The sequence below is a fragment of the Lissotriton vulgaris genome, chromosome 2_1 (genome assembly GCF_964263255.1).
Source record: "Lissotriton vulgaris chromosome 2_1, aLisVul1.2, whole genome shotgun sequence".
Lineage (NCBI taxonomy): Eukaryota > Metazoa > Chordata > Amphibia > Caudata > Salamandridae > Lissotriton > Lissotriton vulgaris.
This window is the reverse complement of record NC_141687.1, coordinates 256,370,373-256,387,542: the sequence shown is the minus strand read 5'-3', so window position 1 is coordinate 256,387,542 and position 17,170 is coordinate 256,370,373. Positions and strand designations below refer to the sequence as shown.

The 17,170-nt window shown below is 42.8% G+C and overlaps 1 protein-coding gene across 7 annotated transcripts in view; it reads right to left on the bottom strand.

Annotated features, from left to right (window-relative positions):
* ACACA (acetyl-CoA carboxylase alpha) overlaps positions 1 to 17,170 on the bottom strand; it is a 1,131,726-nt gene that overhangs the window by 769,112 nt on the left and 345,444 nt on the right. For all 7 annotated transcript variants that reach the window (XM_086954890.1, XM_086954892.1, XM_086954891.1 and 4 more), the window contains one exon: positions 1,789 to 1,913. In XM_086954890.1, the coding sequence (XP_086811016.1) occupies positions 1,789 to 1,913 (125 nt within the window). The remainder of the gene's footprint in view (positions 1 to 1,788; positions 1,914 to 17,170) is intronic.

Sequence of the window (17,170 nt, the reverse complement as noted above, 5' to 3'; positions counted from 1 at the left end):
AAAACATGGTCTGCGGCCTGTCAAAAGAAACCCTTTTTGACAGATGTGTTCTCTTGTATTATTATGGGTACAGTACCTGCTCCAAACTGGATGTTAGTGTTATATGTGGGAGGACACTAGGATTACCATACTACAATCCCCACATACACCCCCCTAGCCCTCAGAGCCCAAGCCGGGTGTGGCCGAAGATTTTTTACATCTTGGAGTTGCCTTGACACATTGCCTTACTGCAAAGAGGCCCAGAATGCAAACAGGAACTATTGAAAAACTGGGTAGGGTTAGCCCCAGAAACGTTTACTCCATTTGTTAAGGAAGAGTTGTGTGTCGCCCCCACCCACTAGCTTGTACCAGGGATAAATGTGGCACCTCCAGGTACTCACTTCAGAACACTTTCTGGACATGAGTAAGATCAGAAGAGGACTGGCCCTGCTGACTTTAACTGGAGAGGAGCCCTGAAGTACTGGACTCGTCCCCTCCTGTACCCAGGAGAAAGCAGAGGATTTCAAGGGTCAATTAGCTGACTTCTTGTGTTCCTACAGGGAGACAACAAGCTGCAAGATACCATTTCCTGGAAGTACCCAGGTGACCAGTAGCAACTGCACCTGGACTGAACCCTGCTGTTGGCGCTGCCTGGCACTCCGTGAGTCTCTAAGTGCCACCCTTGGGGTGCTAGGGAGCTTTCAAGAGTGCTCCTGTGGTGGAATGGGACATATGACTGAGGTAGAAGGTAAAATCTTTGACCAGGGCAAACATGGTTGGTGTATCCGACCTGCACATCATCACAGTCAGCCTCAAATTGTCCCTAGGTTCAGGTCTATCACGACCATTGACTATCATTAGCGCTTCGTGCTTTTTTTGGCACTATTTCTACTTGGAGTTTTAAAAAGTCCTATTTACAACTCCTATTGGATTTCTGTCATTTTGTCTATTACACTTTACTGTTTTTCTAATTCAGTTTGGGATTTTTATTGTTTTGCGTTTTGGCTTTATTACTACTTTAGTCCTGTATAAATACTTTGCACATTGCTCAAAACAAAGCCTGTTTGCTCTGTGTCATAGGAACTAGCGGGCTGAGCATTCACCCTGACAAGGGTTGCGATTATTCCTATACTCGTGAGTCGTTCATATTCCTTCTCTTTCGCGGCAAAAGCCGCGGAAAATTTTGCCGCGAAAGAGAAGGAATATGGATGACTCACGAGTAGGGAGCTCACACAAATATTTGTTTTGGAGATAGACGAGCATGTGTCACGATACCCCCGAAGAAGGGTTTTATATCCGAAATGCATTGGGCGTTTTTACAATAAAGCGTGACATGTGGAAACTTTCATCATTCTTGTGCTTTTTTGGGGCAAAACATGAAGTGCAACAAAAATGAATAAAATGAATTGACTACACAAAGGAGTAAAAAGGATAAATGATGAACTAAACTGTGGTATAAGCGTAGAATTTCATGATTTCATTCATTGGATTAGTTTGAAACATGGCTGTGCAGCTTGATGGGAATCGACATGTGGCTCTAACCATTGAGCCATGCTTCTCTACATGTGCACCATCTCCTTTTGATGCCACTTGTTCTACTATCTGATCTCTACCCTTGATGCTTCAAAGTCTGACACCAACTACTGTCATCCAATCTCCCGGCCCCTAATGTTTCTAGCCTGTAACCGGATTGTGCTATTCATATCAGCCTCAAAATGTCCTCTTACCACCACATTCTCCACCATTACCAACGTGCCTCCTGCCACCCCCAAATCACCGTCCCTCCATGTGTCCAAGCGTGCAACTTACGATGAGCATCGTCACCAACAGGTTCTTCTTGGTGACCTGCGCGTGTGAGAAGATGTAGTTGAGTACAGTCGTGAGCTCACTTTTATTCTCTTCCCGAAGTGAAAAAACACACTTTTCATAATGACCTGCATTCAGGAAACATAAGCACACAAAAAAGAATTAGATTCTGATCCAGGGTCCCCATTTAACACCACCCACACCCTCGCAGGCAAGAAAAGGATCAGAGATGTGGTGACCCTACGTTCAGGGAAGGTAAAGTTGTCAAACTCTTATTCCAAGAGAATGTGGATTCAATAGTCCACACCAAGCGGTCGCACCGTCTTTAGGTCACATGCTGCTTTGACCCTGTTAAATAAACCATCTTTTGGGTCTAGTTTATCATAGTGGTAGATCTCTTATAATATGTTGATAATGGGCAGAAGTCCTGCCACAATCACATTGGATCCATCCCCAACCTTTGACCCAGTCAGGCAGTATGGGGAGAACTGTTCCAGCCACAGCGTGACCTGGCACGAAAAAGAGGATCCGCTCTGCAGTGGGTCTCCTGGGGAAGGGGCTTGTGTGGTACCCGAGGGTCAGGCTTCTTTTGGCACGCTGCGTGGATTGGGGAGGTGCTGCAACAGACCCACAATAACTATACTCGAGTTCCAAAGGTGAATGAGCACTAAAGACCTTTACACTTGGGTTTTGTCACACTTGCTGGGCATTCAAAATCAGAGGTGAAATGTCAGACTGTCTTCTGATAAACTGTTGCGTATTCTCATAGCATGGAGCTTGGTGTTAACTTTTCTTTCTATGACTGCAAACTTGGCATTTTTTTAAGTGAATTATCTGACAATCTCGCTGGAGTACAGGAAGTGTGATAACAAAGGCTGTGGGATGTCGGTTTCTTTCAACATAGAGCACCATTTAAATTCCTGTAGGTGTACTGTGCAAATATTTCACAACATATCAGTAGTTAAGAAAGTACAAATGAAGCAACATTTTCTAGTAATTCGGAAGCGTGATGGAAACGAAGATTTTAATAAGATCAAAACAAATCAATATACTTACTTGGTGATGCGCAAATGATAAATATTTGCTGAAACCCGATTTCAACACATTATTGTTTGTATGCTATATGGTTTTATTAGTACAACAGCATGCCAGCGGGAATGTTTTGCCCATTTCAATCGAAAATGTGCTGTCTGCAAATGAGAGTGCAGATAACAGTGCACCACCACACCATTAGTGATAGGATGCTCCAAAATGCACCACTGGCTACATGGTATGCCCTTACCATTATATGTGACTTATTCGCTATACTTTGATTTTTCACAATTCCCATGATTCAGTGATGTAACATTAATGGCAGCACCCCCACTCTGAAAATTGTTCCAGCAGCATTGTCGGATTACGTCATGCCATTGCCTAGTGCCTTAATATCCGATAGAAAATAAAACATATGTCTCTTTGACTGACACCACGAAGACTGTATCCACATCCCCATCAGACTTCCCGATTGACGTCACTGTGGTAATGGAGCCTGACTGATGGAACCTAAATCATGATAGAATGGAGAATCACCTGAGAGCTTGTCTTGCTGTGCTCAAGGGTCCTTTTTTTGCGGGGGGGGGGCATTTGGCTACAGTTCTCCCAGAGATGGACGTCTACTTGATAGTTTAGGTCAGATTACACCAATTCTTTAAAAGTTTGCACTTGTTTTATGCAAAATTTGAAACAACTATGTGGAATTAGTTAGAAAAAGTACACACAATTCAAAGTGAAAGTGAAACCTCTTCAGAAACTAGCAGGATACGCTAATGCATGTTGAATTATTTACACAAAGTAACAAGAATTGGTAAAAAAAGTGGAGCTATTTCTTTAGAAAGGACTATTTTTTTAATGGTGTTTGTGCACTGGCGTCTCTGGAGCAAGGGAGGGGAGTGGATGAGGCATGTGACCATCTCCATTTGTCCTGCTATTACCCTCAACCTTGGCCCCTCCACCATAGTTGTTGAATGCTGGCCTCTGCCAGCAGTGACAAAAAGACAAGCCTTAGCAAAGCCAATATATCTGGGTTTAAAAAGCATGTGTTAGCAAGAAGCCGGCAGGGCTATAGTTGTCAAGTAGACCTTTAATGTAAGCCCTCCGGTGTAGGTAGAAGGATGCACTCAAACAGCCATCAGCATTCGGTGAGAGCAGAGGTCAAAGTGAGCAGGAACGGGGGAGCACAATATGCCTTTTTTTTAATTTAAGAAAAACAGTGCCCCTACATCTCGTGAAAAGACTACCGTCCCGGGACAGTTAATTCGATAGTTTAAATGCTTCAGCTGAAGTGTCATAAGCAAAACAGGTGGTATAAAGGAATAAATACAAAGCAGTTATTCGGTAGAGTACATTTAATTTACCCTCACCGCACTTATTATTCACAGTGAATATATCAAACAGAGTTATATCCTACATGGACAATAACACCTAATCAATGAAAAACACAAAAGATTATATATCACACCATTCTGTACATGAACAAGAACAACATGTAAATATAACAAAATAACCTTACAAATAAATCTTTACTTGTGTCTTCCTTCCCATTCTGGACAGACCACTAGGAGGTAGTCCAGGTGACACACTTCAAAGTTAGTCAGCTGATCCAATTTATGCTAGTGTGACACCCTATAGTTTTGAAGCATCACAATAGTACTATTGACTCCTCCTTATCAGGGTTGTCGACGTGACCACGTTTCAGCCTATCATCTTCTTAGGCCTCCTCAGGACAGGGTTAATACATTACTGTACAAAACACAAAACCAAGGCATTACTACCAACATACGTCCTGCGTAGAGCAAGCTGGCCGAGAATCATGACTGCCCAAAACCACGGATCGTGCACATAAAAAAAACATCAGTCCTATCAGTACCTTAATGCCCAAACCTCCAAAGTGCAAACACCAAACATGCACTGAGTGTTATAAACAACAACTCACACTGCCACTTGAACCCTTTGATGAGGTGACTCTCCTTCACAAATATCTAGTGTAGTCAATTCGTGACAACATCAATGAACACCTTATAGCCCCCTACACAACTGCCATATTCTACACACTTGAACACTTACATCTGTAAAGCATCTAATCAGAACAGACTTATGATGTCCTTCGCACCTTGCACCTCAAAAGTGTATAAATCCTCTCCTGGAACCAGGACATCTGGAAAACCAATAAGCAGGTATATCTCAATTAAAACCATCCTACACAAGCCAAGTGCAAAGGGTACAAAAGTAATCACCCTTCCTATTGTGAAGTTATTTGGCTCGTGAGCTTACACTCACCATTGCCCGAAAGTCTCTTCGGTAGGTTATACTTTGTGGCCGTGCTCCAAGAAAAATCCTCAAAAGGCAGCCTCCCGCCTCGAGAAAAATCGCCTTCTCACTATCTTAACGCCTGCATACAAATCGGTCTTCCTAAAATGGTGAAGACAAAGAATTCCCCTTCTATCCGGCATGGAACAAAAATAGCTGGACTTCTAAACATCCCTGCACTCACCTCAATCTGTAAAATGCTATGTCCAATAACGCTCACACTCCATGTATATGAACAATAGAACATAAATTAAGAAAGCAAAGGTTGCTTTAATAAACTGTGCACAGCTATTTCCCTTTATATACACAGAACTTATCAAGTTAGTATAAGTGATAAGGATAAAGATTTTAAATGTGTTTTTTCATATATATTTATTCATACATATATACATACATACACATATATATATATGAATACATATATATGTGTACAGACACGTGTAGGTACACACACACACACACATATATTTATATATGTTACCTACTGGCGGTCGCCAGTAGGTATATATAGTTAGGACCTAGTTACCATAGGAAATCCCCAACATTCTATTGGGAATAACTTTGGGGCCGATTGAGGAATCTGCGTGTAATTTTCCTTAAAATTGCTTCGCTCCGCTCCGCTCCTTCCCTGAAAGTTTCGGGGGGATTCGTCCATAGGGACGTTTAGACACGGCTACAGCCCGAACGGCTGAATGGAATTACACCAAACTTGGCAAAATAGTATGGCCTGGTATGCAGATGTGCCTTTGCTATGTTTGGCGAAAATCCCTCCAGTAGTTCTTGAGAAAATTGAATTTGAAATTTTTCAAATGGCATTTTCTATGGGACCTTTAGACACGGCTACAGCCCGAACGGCTGAACGGAATTACATCAAACTTGGCAAAATGGTAGGGACAGGTATGCAGTAGTGCCTTTTCTATATTTGGTGAAAATCCCTCCAGTAGTTGTTGAGAAAATTGAATTTGAGCAAATTATATATCTATATGCGCTCAACATTCTATTGAGAATAACTTTGGCGCCGATTGAGGAATCTGTGTGTAATTTTCCAGAATTTTGGCCAGCTCCGCTCTGCTCCTTTCCTGAAAGTTTTGGGGGGATTCGTCAAGCGGGGGCGGAAAGGGGGGTCCCAAAACGTATTTTCCCCATGTTAATTTCCATAGGGACCTTTAGACACGGCTACAGCCCGAACGGCTGAATGGAATTACACCAAGCTTGGCAAAATGGTAGGGACAGGTATGCAGTAGTGCCTTTTCTATATTTGGTGAAAATCCCTCCAGTAGTTGTTGAGAAAATTGAATTTGAGCAAATTATATATCTATATGCGCTCACTGTACGGGCACCGTACGCGCACCGTACGCGTACCGTGCGCGAACCCTTACGTGCGCAAGCGAGTTTCTGATTGGCTGGCAGTCGACTGTCAACATTCCAAACGGTCCAAACCAGGAAGTGTTGGCCACCATCTTGTTTTTCAGGAGAACTGAGGCACAAGAGAGCCCAAAACAAGAGTGGAAAACACGAAAAGGGGGCAGGGTAGAGACCCCCAACCCTCTAGCCCTTCTCAGGGGGTCCCAAAAGCAAAAAAAAAATGTCAAAAAAATCGCGGGGTACGCGCACCGTGTGCGTACGGTACGAGTACCGTGCGCGTACCCCGCGATTTAAAAAAAAAAAACATTTTTTGCACTTGGTGGTCCTTCTGGGACCCCCTGAGAAGGGCTAGGGGGTCAGGGGGTCTCAACCCTGCCCCCTTTTCGCGTTTTCCACTCTTGTTTTGTGCTCTCTTGTGCCTCACTTCTCCTGAGAAACAAGATGGCTGCTCAGGTGGTCCCAGAAGGATAATAACATATATAAACGTTATCCACTAATAGAATTAGCATTTACAAAACCTTTGAAATTTATTGAAAAAAAATATAGGTTTCACGCCTGATATAGTTAGGAATTAGCATTTAAAAAACATTGCAAATTCACTTAAAAAACCATAGGTTTCAGGCCTTATATAGTTAGGAATTAGCATTCAAAAAACCTTGCAAATTCACTTAAAAAACCATAGGTTTCAGGCCTTATATAGTTAGGAATTAGCATTTTAAAAACCTTGCAAATTCACTTAAAAAACATAGGTTTCAGGCCTTATATAGTTAGGAATTAGCATTTAAAAAAACATTGAAATTGCTCCTATATAGTTAGTTGTACTAACTATATTTCGCGCACCCGCAATCCACTGCTGATGATGTCACATATTACATCATTCATGACATGGTCAATGACATCACTGATGACATCTCAAATGACATCACTGATTACATCTCATTTGACATCACTGATGATATCATTCATGTGATAATGCGATGCACCTCCTCACACTCTAATATAACCTTTGATACACCGAGTGTTAAATACAGACTACCATTCTTGAAACCATTGACACACCAATACCAGTTACTACATACGCACTCACTGATTCCTAGGTCTACACACACATTCACTCATTCACCCATAGAAACACTCATACATACAGTCACTCGTCAATACAACACTATCATATGCACTCATACACCTATACAGACACTCACACACTGCCACTCATCCATGGAGTTACTCACGCACCTAGTCAGTCATGCAAAGAATCAATCACACTTCCATTTCCTCAACTATACAGTTATACACACAACACCTTACTTATTCAAACATATACTAACACATACTTACTCTCTTATACAATCGCTGATACAAGTACACAATGATCCATACAGCCACTCGCACATTCACTGGCTCTCATGTATAGTCATTTATATATGCCAACTCTCACATGCACTGTGTTTTACATATGTACTTAATTGGACAAGTAGCCCTGAGATATCCATGCACTCACCAACACACCCATGCACACAGTCAACCGCCCATATAGCTGTTTCCACATGCAGTCTTGAACTCATACACCTAGTGAATCAACTGCTCACGCATCTATGCACAGAGTCACACACCTCCCAGCCACCCACACACACACTCAGTCTCCCATTCAAATACTTGGGCAACGAATCAATAACCCATATAGCCACTCATATAGCTACTGATCAACACATGCAGCAGATTACACAACAACAGACATACTGATGCACACATTCAGACAGTTTAGTCACTGACCCATGCATTTAGTAAGACACATTTAATCACTCACTCATACAGTCAGTCACGCACCTACTAAATCCTTCATCCAGACACTTATGCATCCACTCATTCTTCAATATGTAAAACATATTTAAACTTTACAGAAACACACAGTCACTGGATGATGTCATCATTGATGTCATCAGTGATGTCAAATGAGATGTCATCAGTGATGTCATCAGTGATGTCATTTGAGATGACATCAGTGATGTCATCAGTGATGTCACTGACCATGTCATGAATGATGTAATATGTGACATCATCAGCAGTGGATTGCGGGTGCGCGAAATATAGTTAGTACAACTAACTATATAGGAGCAATTTCAATGGTTTTTTAAATGCTAATTCCTAACTATATAAGGCTTGAAACCTATGTTTTTTTATGTGAATTTCCAAGTTTTTTTAAATGCTAATTCTTAACTATATAAGGCCTGAAACCTATGGTTTTTTAAGTGAATATATATATATACTTACATATTTAACTATGCATAGTTGCACGACCGGAGGACTGGTGTGAATACGAGGGGCTATACATGCCGGGAATTTCACTAATGGACCATACCATGGTCATAAACATATTATGAGCTCCATACACCAGGAGGATCATTCAATGGATTGCATTAATGGAAATTGCATCTGATTGCTGACATAATTTCTGTTCAAATAACATATACTTTCTTTGAACATCAATAAGAACATTTGAAGACTGACGTGAATTTTGTGTCACAATATTATAAACGAAGCCCTGAGGAAGTCCCAAGCGGGATGAAACGCGTCGACGGCAAGCAATCCTGTTCGGTTTTAATGAATTCTGAAAAATAAAGAATGAATCCATCTACAATCAAGTCTTTGAAATTGTTTACACTCGAGAAGCCATTTGTTGTTATATTGTGCTGTACATTGCAATTTATGATACAAATATATTGAAATATATATCCGACATAAGTACTCTGGTGCTGGGTCATTGTGTGTGTCATATCCAACTATTTATCTACATATATGTATATATATATATATATATTTTTTTTTTTTGCACAAAACGACTTTGCCTTCAAAGAAGTTAACTCGAGCCCAGATCCTTTTAGCGTGCAGTTTTATTTCAACACAGAATGTCAATCAACACCCGACGCGTTTCGGTGCAGCCGCACCTTGGTCACGGGTAGCAATGTTTTCTCACATCACAGTTTTTAAAGTAAAATTACAAGTTATACCACAGTTTGGCGGCCATATGCGGCCATATTTAAATGTATTTCTGACCACAGGCGTAATATACAACGTATATATACAAAAACTTATAAGGACAACTCGAAATCATAAACAAAGTATTATAGCAGTTTACATTGTTACATTTGGGTGCCCAAAAAGCGTTCTGGTTAACCAAGTCTCTGGTTCTCAAATTTAGCCCCAGTGGGCAGGTGTACCTTACTCAGATACTCATCGCATTTACAATTCCTGTATCTGTTGTCCTTATAAGTTTTTGTATATATACGTTGTATATTACGCCTGTGGTCAGAAACACATTTAAATATGGCCGCCAAACTGTGGTATAACAAACACTGGTGTGAGGACGAGTAGTCCTACGTTTATGTTGTTTACTTGTAATTTTACTTTAAAAACTGTGATGTTAGAAAACATTGCTACCCGTGACCAAGGTGCGGCTGCACCGAAACGCGTCGGGTGTTGATTGACATTCTGTGTTGAAATAAAACTGCACGCTAAAAGGATCTGGGCTCGAGTTAACTTCTTTGAAGGCAAAGTCGTTTTGTGCAAAAAAATTACGAGGGTCGCCTCCTCACTCGAGCCCGCCGCCGCATGTGGCTGGGAGACCGGCGGACTTCTGTTGATCAATATATATATATATATATATATATATATATAGATATAGATATAGATATAGATATATATATATATATATATATATATATATATATATATATATATATATATATATATATATATATATATATATCTTCACAAAGATGCCCAGATTTGAGGACGCACTCCGTTGTAGGTAGGTAACAACCATTTATTTCAAAAGACAAGCATATACACACACACACATGCAGTTATAAAAAAATTGTACTATGTGCACAAACCTATAAAAATCACTTCTAGAGATGCCAATGTGTTCATGAAAGTGAACAATATCACAAACCTCTCAGAAAAGTGTACAGGAGGCTTTGTAATGTACGGGTAAGTATTTACCAAACGTGAACAGTTCCATTGAAAAGTTTTCTAAAAGGGACGACAATGTGCAGAAAAGTTTGCAACGCTATTCTAAACCAAGGGAGCAGCAGGAGGAAGTGGCTGAAATTCATCTGGAAGTTGAGCTACTTCAGAGCCTTGGAGCGGGCAGACGTGTGCGCAGCCAGTCGTGTAAACTTGGCGCTATTCTAAGAGGCTACGCTCCAGCGGTGATGAAGGCAGCGGCCATGTTACTGGAGAAGAAAGGTCTAAAGTGTAAGGCCCGAGCCTTGCCTTGCCTTGAAAGTTGCGTGAGGGCAGGGTGAGGGAAGCGTTTCCAGGATTGCCACCCACCGTAAAGATGATTCCCGCGTTATCAACAGTATAGAAGTGTATCTCATGTACATATTTTACAAATCTGCCGTGGATGAGGTCGTTATATCTCCGCAATATAGCAGTACGGACCACACGAATGAGGCCGGCGGACGGAGCTGTGCGTGGGATTCCCTCTTGTGGGCGGCCCTCTACTCTGCTGCCGTTCCATGCGAGTTATATCTATGTAGGTAGTTGTCCCGTTTGTCATGGAGCCTGGCGTCGGTGCCCCTTGGTTGGTTCAGCCTGGTCCCTGCATCCCCTTACCGGGAGGGGTGGGTGAGGGAGGCAGGAGGACGTGTCACGCACACCGCCTGGTCCAGATTGGAGGGAATTGAGCCTGTGGAGGGTGTGGCATGAAAACTGCCCACTTGATGAAGCTGGCGTGGGGGCAGCACGCGGATGGGTGCAGCTGCGCCAGAATGCGGCATTCCCTTAACTTCCTGCTGTTCAGCAGAGCGCGCCACCAGGTGACCTCAGTCTCTAGCACATAGGTGCAGGACCATCCAGGCTGTGGTTCACCGTATGCACTATTAACAATCCGAGTACCTTTATACTCTTATCCAGTAATCTCTTCAGATATAATAGTCCATCTGTGACGCGTAGGTCTCCACGGGTTGAAGGCATATACACACTTTAAAGAACTAAATCGTGTCATCTGGGCGCCACATTTGTGGGAAGCTGTTCTCGAAAGTCCAGCACCATGGAAAGAGGCCTCAGACACTGAGCAACTTTACAGCAGGAGACTGGCTTCACAACAGAACGGGCTGACGAGCCAAAAACTTTAGGCGGATGCATAAACTGCACAGAGCCACTGACAGCTAACTCAGCACCATGGAGAGGGCAGATACAGCCCCATAGATAAGTGACCACGATACACAGGGACGACTATTTCAGCACCATGGAGAGAACACATTCAGGCAGCGCAGCAAGAAATGCTGCTTCAGCACCACGGACAGCTCACAGTCAGAGCACACGCAGAACACAAATAGGCGCAGCCTGATAACATGCAGCAGCTAAACAGCTTTCAAGCGGCGGACAGACACTGCCAGGAAGCCGCGCATCAGCATAATGGAAAGGGCACGCACAGCCAGCTATACCAACTCTTAATAGATCCGTACACAGTAAACAGCCGCGGACATCTAGCCCAGCAGCACGAAAAGCACACACGCAGCAGCAGAACTGTAAATACATGGATAAACCAGATGCAGAGCGAGATGCCTATTCTAGCACCATGGAGAGGACACGGGCAGACGCCTACACACATTTAGAGAGGCAGGGAGAGCACACGCAGCGAGTGACTCCAGTCTCAGCACCATGGACAAAACCTAAACCCAGCCACACAACTTTAACGAGGAGGACAGAGAGCACACACACACACACACACACACAGAACAGGATCACACATACCTTCACAACTTTAACGAGGAGGACAGACAGCACACACAGAACTGGATCACACACAACACCTACACAACTTTAACGAGGCGGGCAGAGAGCACACACACGGAGAGAACTGGATCACACACAACACCTACAAAAGTTTAACGAGGAAGACAGAGAGCACACAGACGGAGAGAACTGGATCACACACAACACCTCCACGACTTTAACGAGACGGACAGAGAGCGTACACACAGAGAACTGGATCACACTCAACACCTACACAACTTTAACGAGGCGGACAGAGAGTATACACGCAGAGAACTGGATCACACACAACACCTTCAGAACTTTAACGAGGTGGACAGAGATCATATACACAGAGAACTGGATCACACACAACACCTTCAGAACTTTAACGAGGTGGACAGAGATCATACCCATAGAGAGAACTGGATCACTCACGACACCCAAACAACTTTAACGGGGCGGACATAGAGGATACCCATAGAGAGACCTGCATCACACATGACACCTACACAACTTTAACAAAGAGAACAGAGAGCATACACACAGATAACTGGATCACACACAACACCTACACAACTTTAACGAGGCGGATAGACAGCACACACACACACAGAGAAATGGATCACACACAACACCTACACAACTTTAACAAGGCAGACGGAGAGCATACACACAGAGAACTGGATCACACACAACACCTACACAACTTTAACAAAGAGAAGAGAGAGCATATACACAGAGAACTGGATCACACACAACACCTTCAGAACTTTAACAAAGAGAACAGAGAGCATATACACAGAGAACTGGATCACACACAACACCTACACAACTTTAACGAGGAGGACAGAGAGGATACACATAGAAGGAACTGGATCACACACAACACCTACACAACATTAACAAGGCAGACGGAGAGCATACACACAGAGAACTGGATCACACACAACACCTACACAACTTGAACGAGGCGGACAGAGAGGATACACATAGAGAGAACTGGATCACACACAACACCTACACAACCTTAATGAGGCGGACACAAAGAGAGAACTGGATCACACACACCCCTGCACAATAGGACGGACAGAGAGCATGCAGAGAGAACAGGATCACACACAACACCTACACAACATTAACAAGGCAGACGGAGAGCATACACACAGAGAACTGGATCACACACAACACCTACACAACTTTAACGAGGCGGACAGAGAGGATACACATAGAGAGAACTGGATCACACACCACAACACCTACACAACTTTAACAAGGCAGACAGAGAGCATACCCATAGAGAGAACTGGATCACACCCAACACCTACACAACTTTAACAAGGCAGACGGAGAGCATACACACAGAGACCTGGATCACATACAACACCTACACAACTTTAACGAGGCAGACAGAGAGGATACACATAGGGAGAACTGGATCACACACAACACCTACACAACTTTAACAAGGCAGACAGAGAGCATACCCATAGAGAGAATTGGATCACACACAACACCTACACAACTTTAACGAGGCGGACAGAGAGGATACACACGGAGAGAACTGGATCGCACACAACACCTACACAACTTTCAAGAGAGAGAAAGACAACATGCCACCAGGGTTTCTGGTGTCGGCGCAGAAGGGAGGGCGCATACAGGCAGCTATGGAGTAATTTAAAGCAATTGAGAGAGTAGAAACCAGCCACGATGATACCGGCAATTGTAGTTCAAAATAAGGATAATATTGATTCAGTGATGTTAACTCTCGGGGTACAAATACCGAAGTAGGCTTAGTCCTAACTAACCCCTTGCCCAGCCAGACCATTGTTGCTAGTTCTGTTGTCACATGGATATTGCAGGTTTGAGGTTGAAAGTTTTGAATCCTGTTTGGGGTGAAATTATAGAGAACAGAGATCCCATGTCTCCAGGAGACCTGGGCAGTAGAACCTATACATATAAACGGTTTCAGAACTTATCATACTCAAGCAGTGAAGGCTCTAGGGGGGAAGACCAAATGGTGGCATCTCTACTTATATCTCTAATAAGATGCCCCTAAGTGATATTCTCTTTCATGGGGGGACTGTTATTACCATCTTGTTGAATTAAGATTAAATGCAACCAATCGTATTTTACTGATTAATTTATATAATAATGTTCCCCAAAATGCCCTAGGATTAGTGGTAAAGAATATTATAGATGTCTCCAAAGGTATAGGAATTGCGGAAGGTACAGATATCATGTACCTGTTGATGGGTCATTTTAATTGTGCCCAATGCAAATGCACTGATGAAAGAATGTGTGGTCTGACTAACGAAATGGAAAATAGTACCCATTTCATTCATTCCAAGACAGGAGATCTTTTCAAAAAGCTTATTTTTAGCCTGGATCTTGCATATGCTACTGAATTACTGGCCACTCCTCTTTGCATGCCCATCACATTTAATGGGAGAGTGTTTGCAACAGTTGATTTTATATTGACCTCACGGTCCCATGCGTAGCTGGTCACTGATTTCAATGTGGGTGACATTGCTATAAGTGACCATTTTCCGCTTACTACTAAGCTCAATCTACTTATGTATGGACCCAAAAAGTCTACAAAACCATCCCTTTTTCTGGGACACGTAGCTCGGAGCAAAACAAATGGTTATTCAATAAAATGGGATAATATGGATCCGGAACTGCTGACAAAAATGTGATAGTGAACTGCCGGTCCGCACTGAATACCTGCTTGAGTGAGGCTGCATCTGATGCGGATATTGTGCACTCATATCACGAGGGAGGTAAAAACTTTAATGACAAGACAACATAAGAAAAGATCAACAACTCCTGGGTGGTTTAATGTTAAATGCGCCAGGGCCTACGCTAGTTTAAAGAAAGAACTGCATAAACAGCCTAGGTCCCGTCTCAAATCAGGAAAGCTAGATTAGAATATAGGGGGGCAATAAAGGAAAGAAAACGAACACTGAGGAACGAAGCTTGCGATTTCCTACACAATGCAGCCCAGCAGAAAGAAAGATCATGCTGCATTGTGGAAGGTTTTGAGGGCTCCCTGGCTTTCTCCTAGTAGTGGCCCTTCTGTTGAAACAGCAATCCCAGAACAAACATGGATCAACCACTTCTCAACGGTGTATAACGATCAGGGAAATAGTGGGGGCAACATGATGATACCATGTTAATCAATAGCACCCAGATAGATTTGGAACTCACCCTGGAAGAGGTTAATAGAGCTCTGGCCAGTAGCCAGGGAAGCAAAGCCCCTGGACCCAATGGGGTCCCTGTTGACTTGTTCAAATTTAATACTTTACTGTGGGGCCCTATTATAACTCAGGTTATTAATGCTAGTCTTCCCTTCGACGTGGGCGAATTCAATTATAATTCCGATTTATAAAAAAGGTGATCGTGAAAATCCAGGGTGTTATAGACCGATCTCTCTCCTGGACTCCATGGTCAAAGTGGCAGGTAGGGTCATTCTGGAACGCCTTCAAGACTGGGCAGAGGATAGTCAGATAATGTCAGACTTGCAGTATGGTTTTTGTGCCGGTCTAGGCACTATTGAACAGTGTCTGAACTTGTCAATTTTGATTGGAAAATATACACGAGCAAAAAAAGGAAGTCTCTTTCTGGCTTTCGTGGACCTCGCCGCAGCCTTTGACTCAGTTAGACATCATAGGCTGTGGGAGGTCCTTGAGACAGTAGAGGTTGACCCTCAAATTATTATTTTATTAAGGCGCTTGTATACTGGAGCCTCAGCAAGCGTACGGTACGGCTTAAATGGCGAATGCACGAAAGCTTTTCCAATTAAGAGAGGGATCAGACAAGGCTGTGTTCTGGCCCCATTACTTTTTATTCTTTATATAAATGGATTAGAAAAAGCTTTACTTTCCCAGGGCAACGATTTTCCCCAAGTAGGGGGTCGGTTTATCCCTACACTCTTCTACGCGGACGATGCCGTGTTTGGCACGTACCCAAAACAGCCTCCAGAGAGCTTTGGACAGCTTTACTGTATTTATGAATGACCTAGGTCTTAAAACTAATATTGCGAAAACATATGTCATGAGATGCAGGCAGGGCACTCAGAAGACTCGATAAAGGTTTATAGATGGGAAGAAATTACAAACAGCAAAAACCTTTTCCTATCTAGGTGTACTTTTTAACCAATGTGATTCCTGGGTTGCCTCTCTTTCTGATAAAAAAAAATTGGCACTCTCTAGATCTACCTCAGCACTTGTAACATTTGCAAAAAAACTTGGGAGGAAACCACCCTCAGAACTCCTTTAAGAATGCATTACGATGGTAATATATGGGGCTAGGGTGGACGCTACTCCAATACAAACAGTTGAAAATGCCTTTTTAAGGCATATGTTATCTGTACCCCAGGGCACCTCCTCATTTATTTGTCATGAAGAATTGGGTTTATTTACATAGCAGATCTAGCAAAAGTAGAGCCAATACTTTTGTGCATAGAGTTTGGTGCAAAGACCAGACAAAGCTAAATAGAGACATTTTAAAAGATATCCAGAGGTTGGAGGGGGCTTTGCGGATACCCTGGATTAAATTTATCCATGATTTTATGAATGATCTGGGACACCCAGAGTATTTTTTAAACTCTATTTCTATGTTGGAGATTCCCAGAAGGATCTTAAAAACAGCTTGTGTCCAATTATTGGAATCAGCTAGAATGACTGGGGAAATCTCAAATAAGGTCACTGTGAGGCAGCACCAGTTGATACGTACACCTCTGGGGATGGAGCCTTACTTATTATTTGCACCTAGCACTTTTGATCGATTTCTCCTGACTAGGTTCAGGCTGGGAAATGTCCACAGATTAATGTCCTGGCCGAAAATGAAAGACTGGTCGCGCAAGCTGATTTTGTGCCCTTGCGACAATATTTCAGACCAGTCGACCATG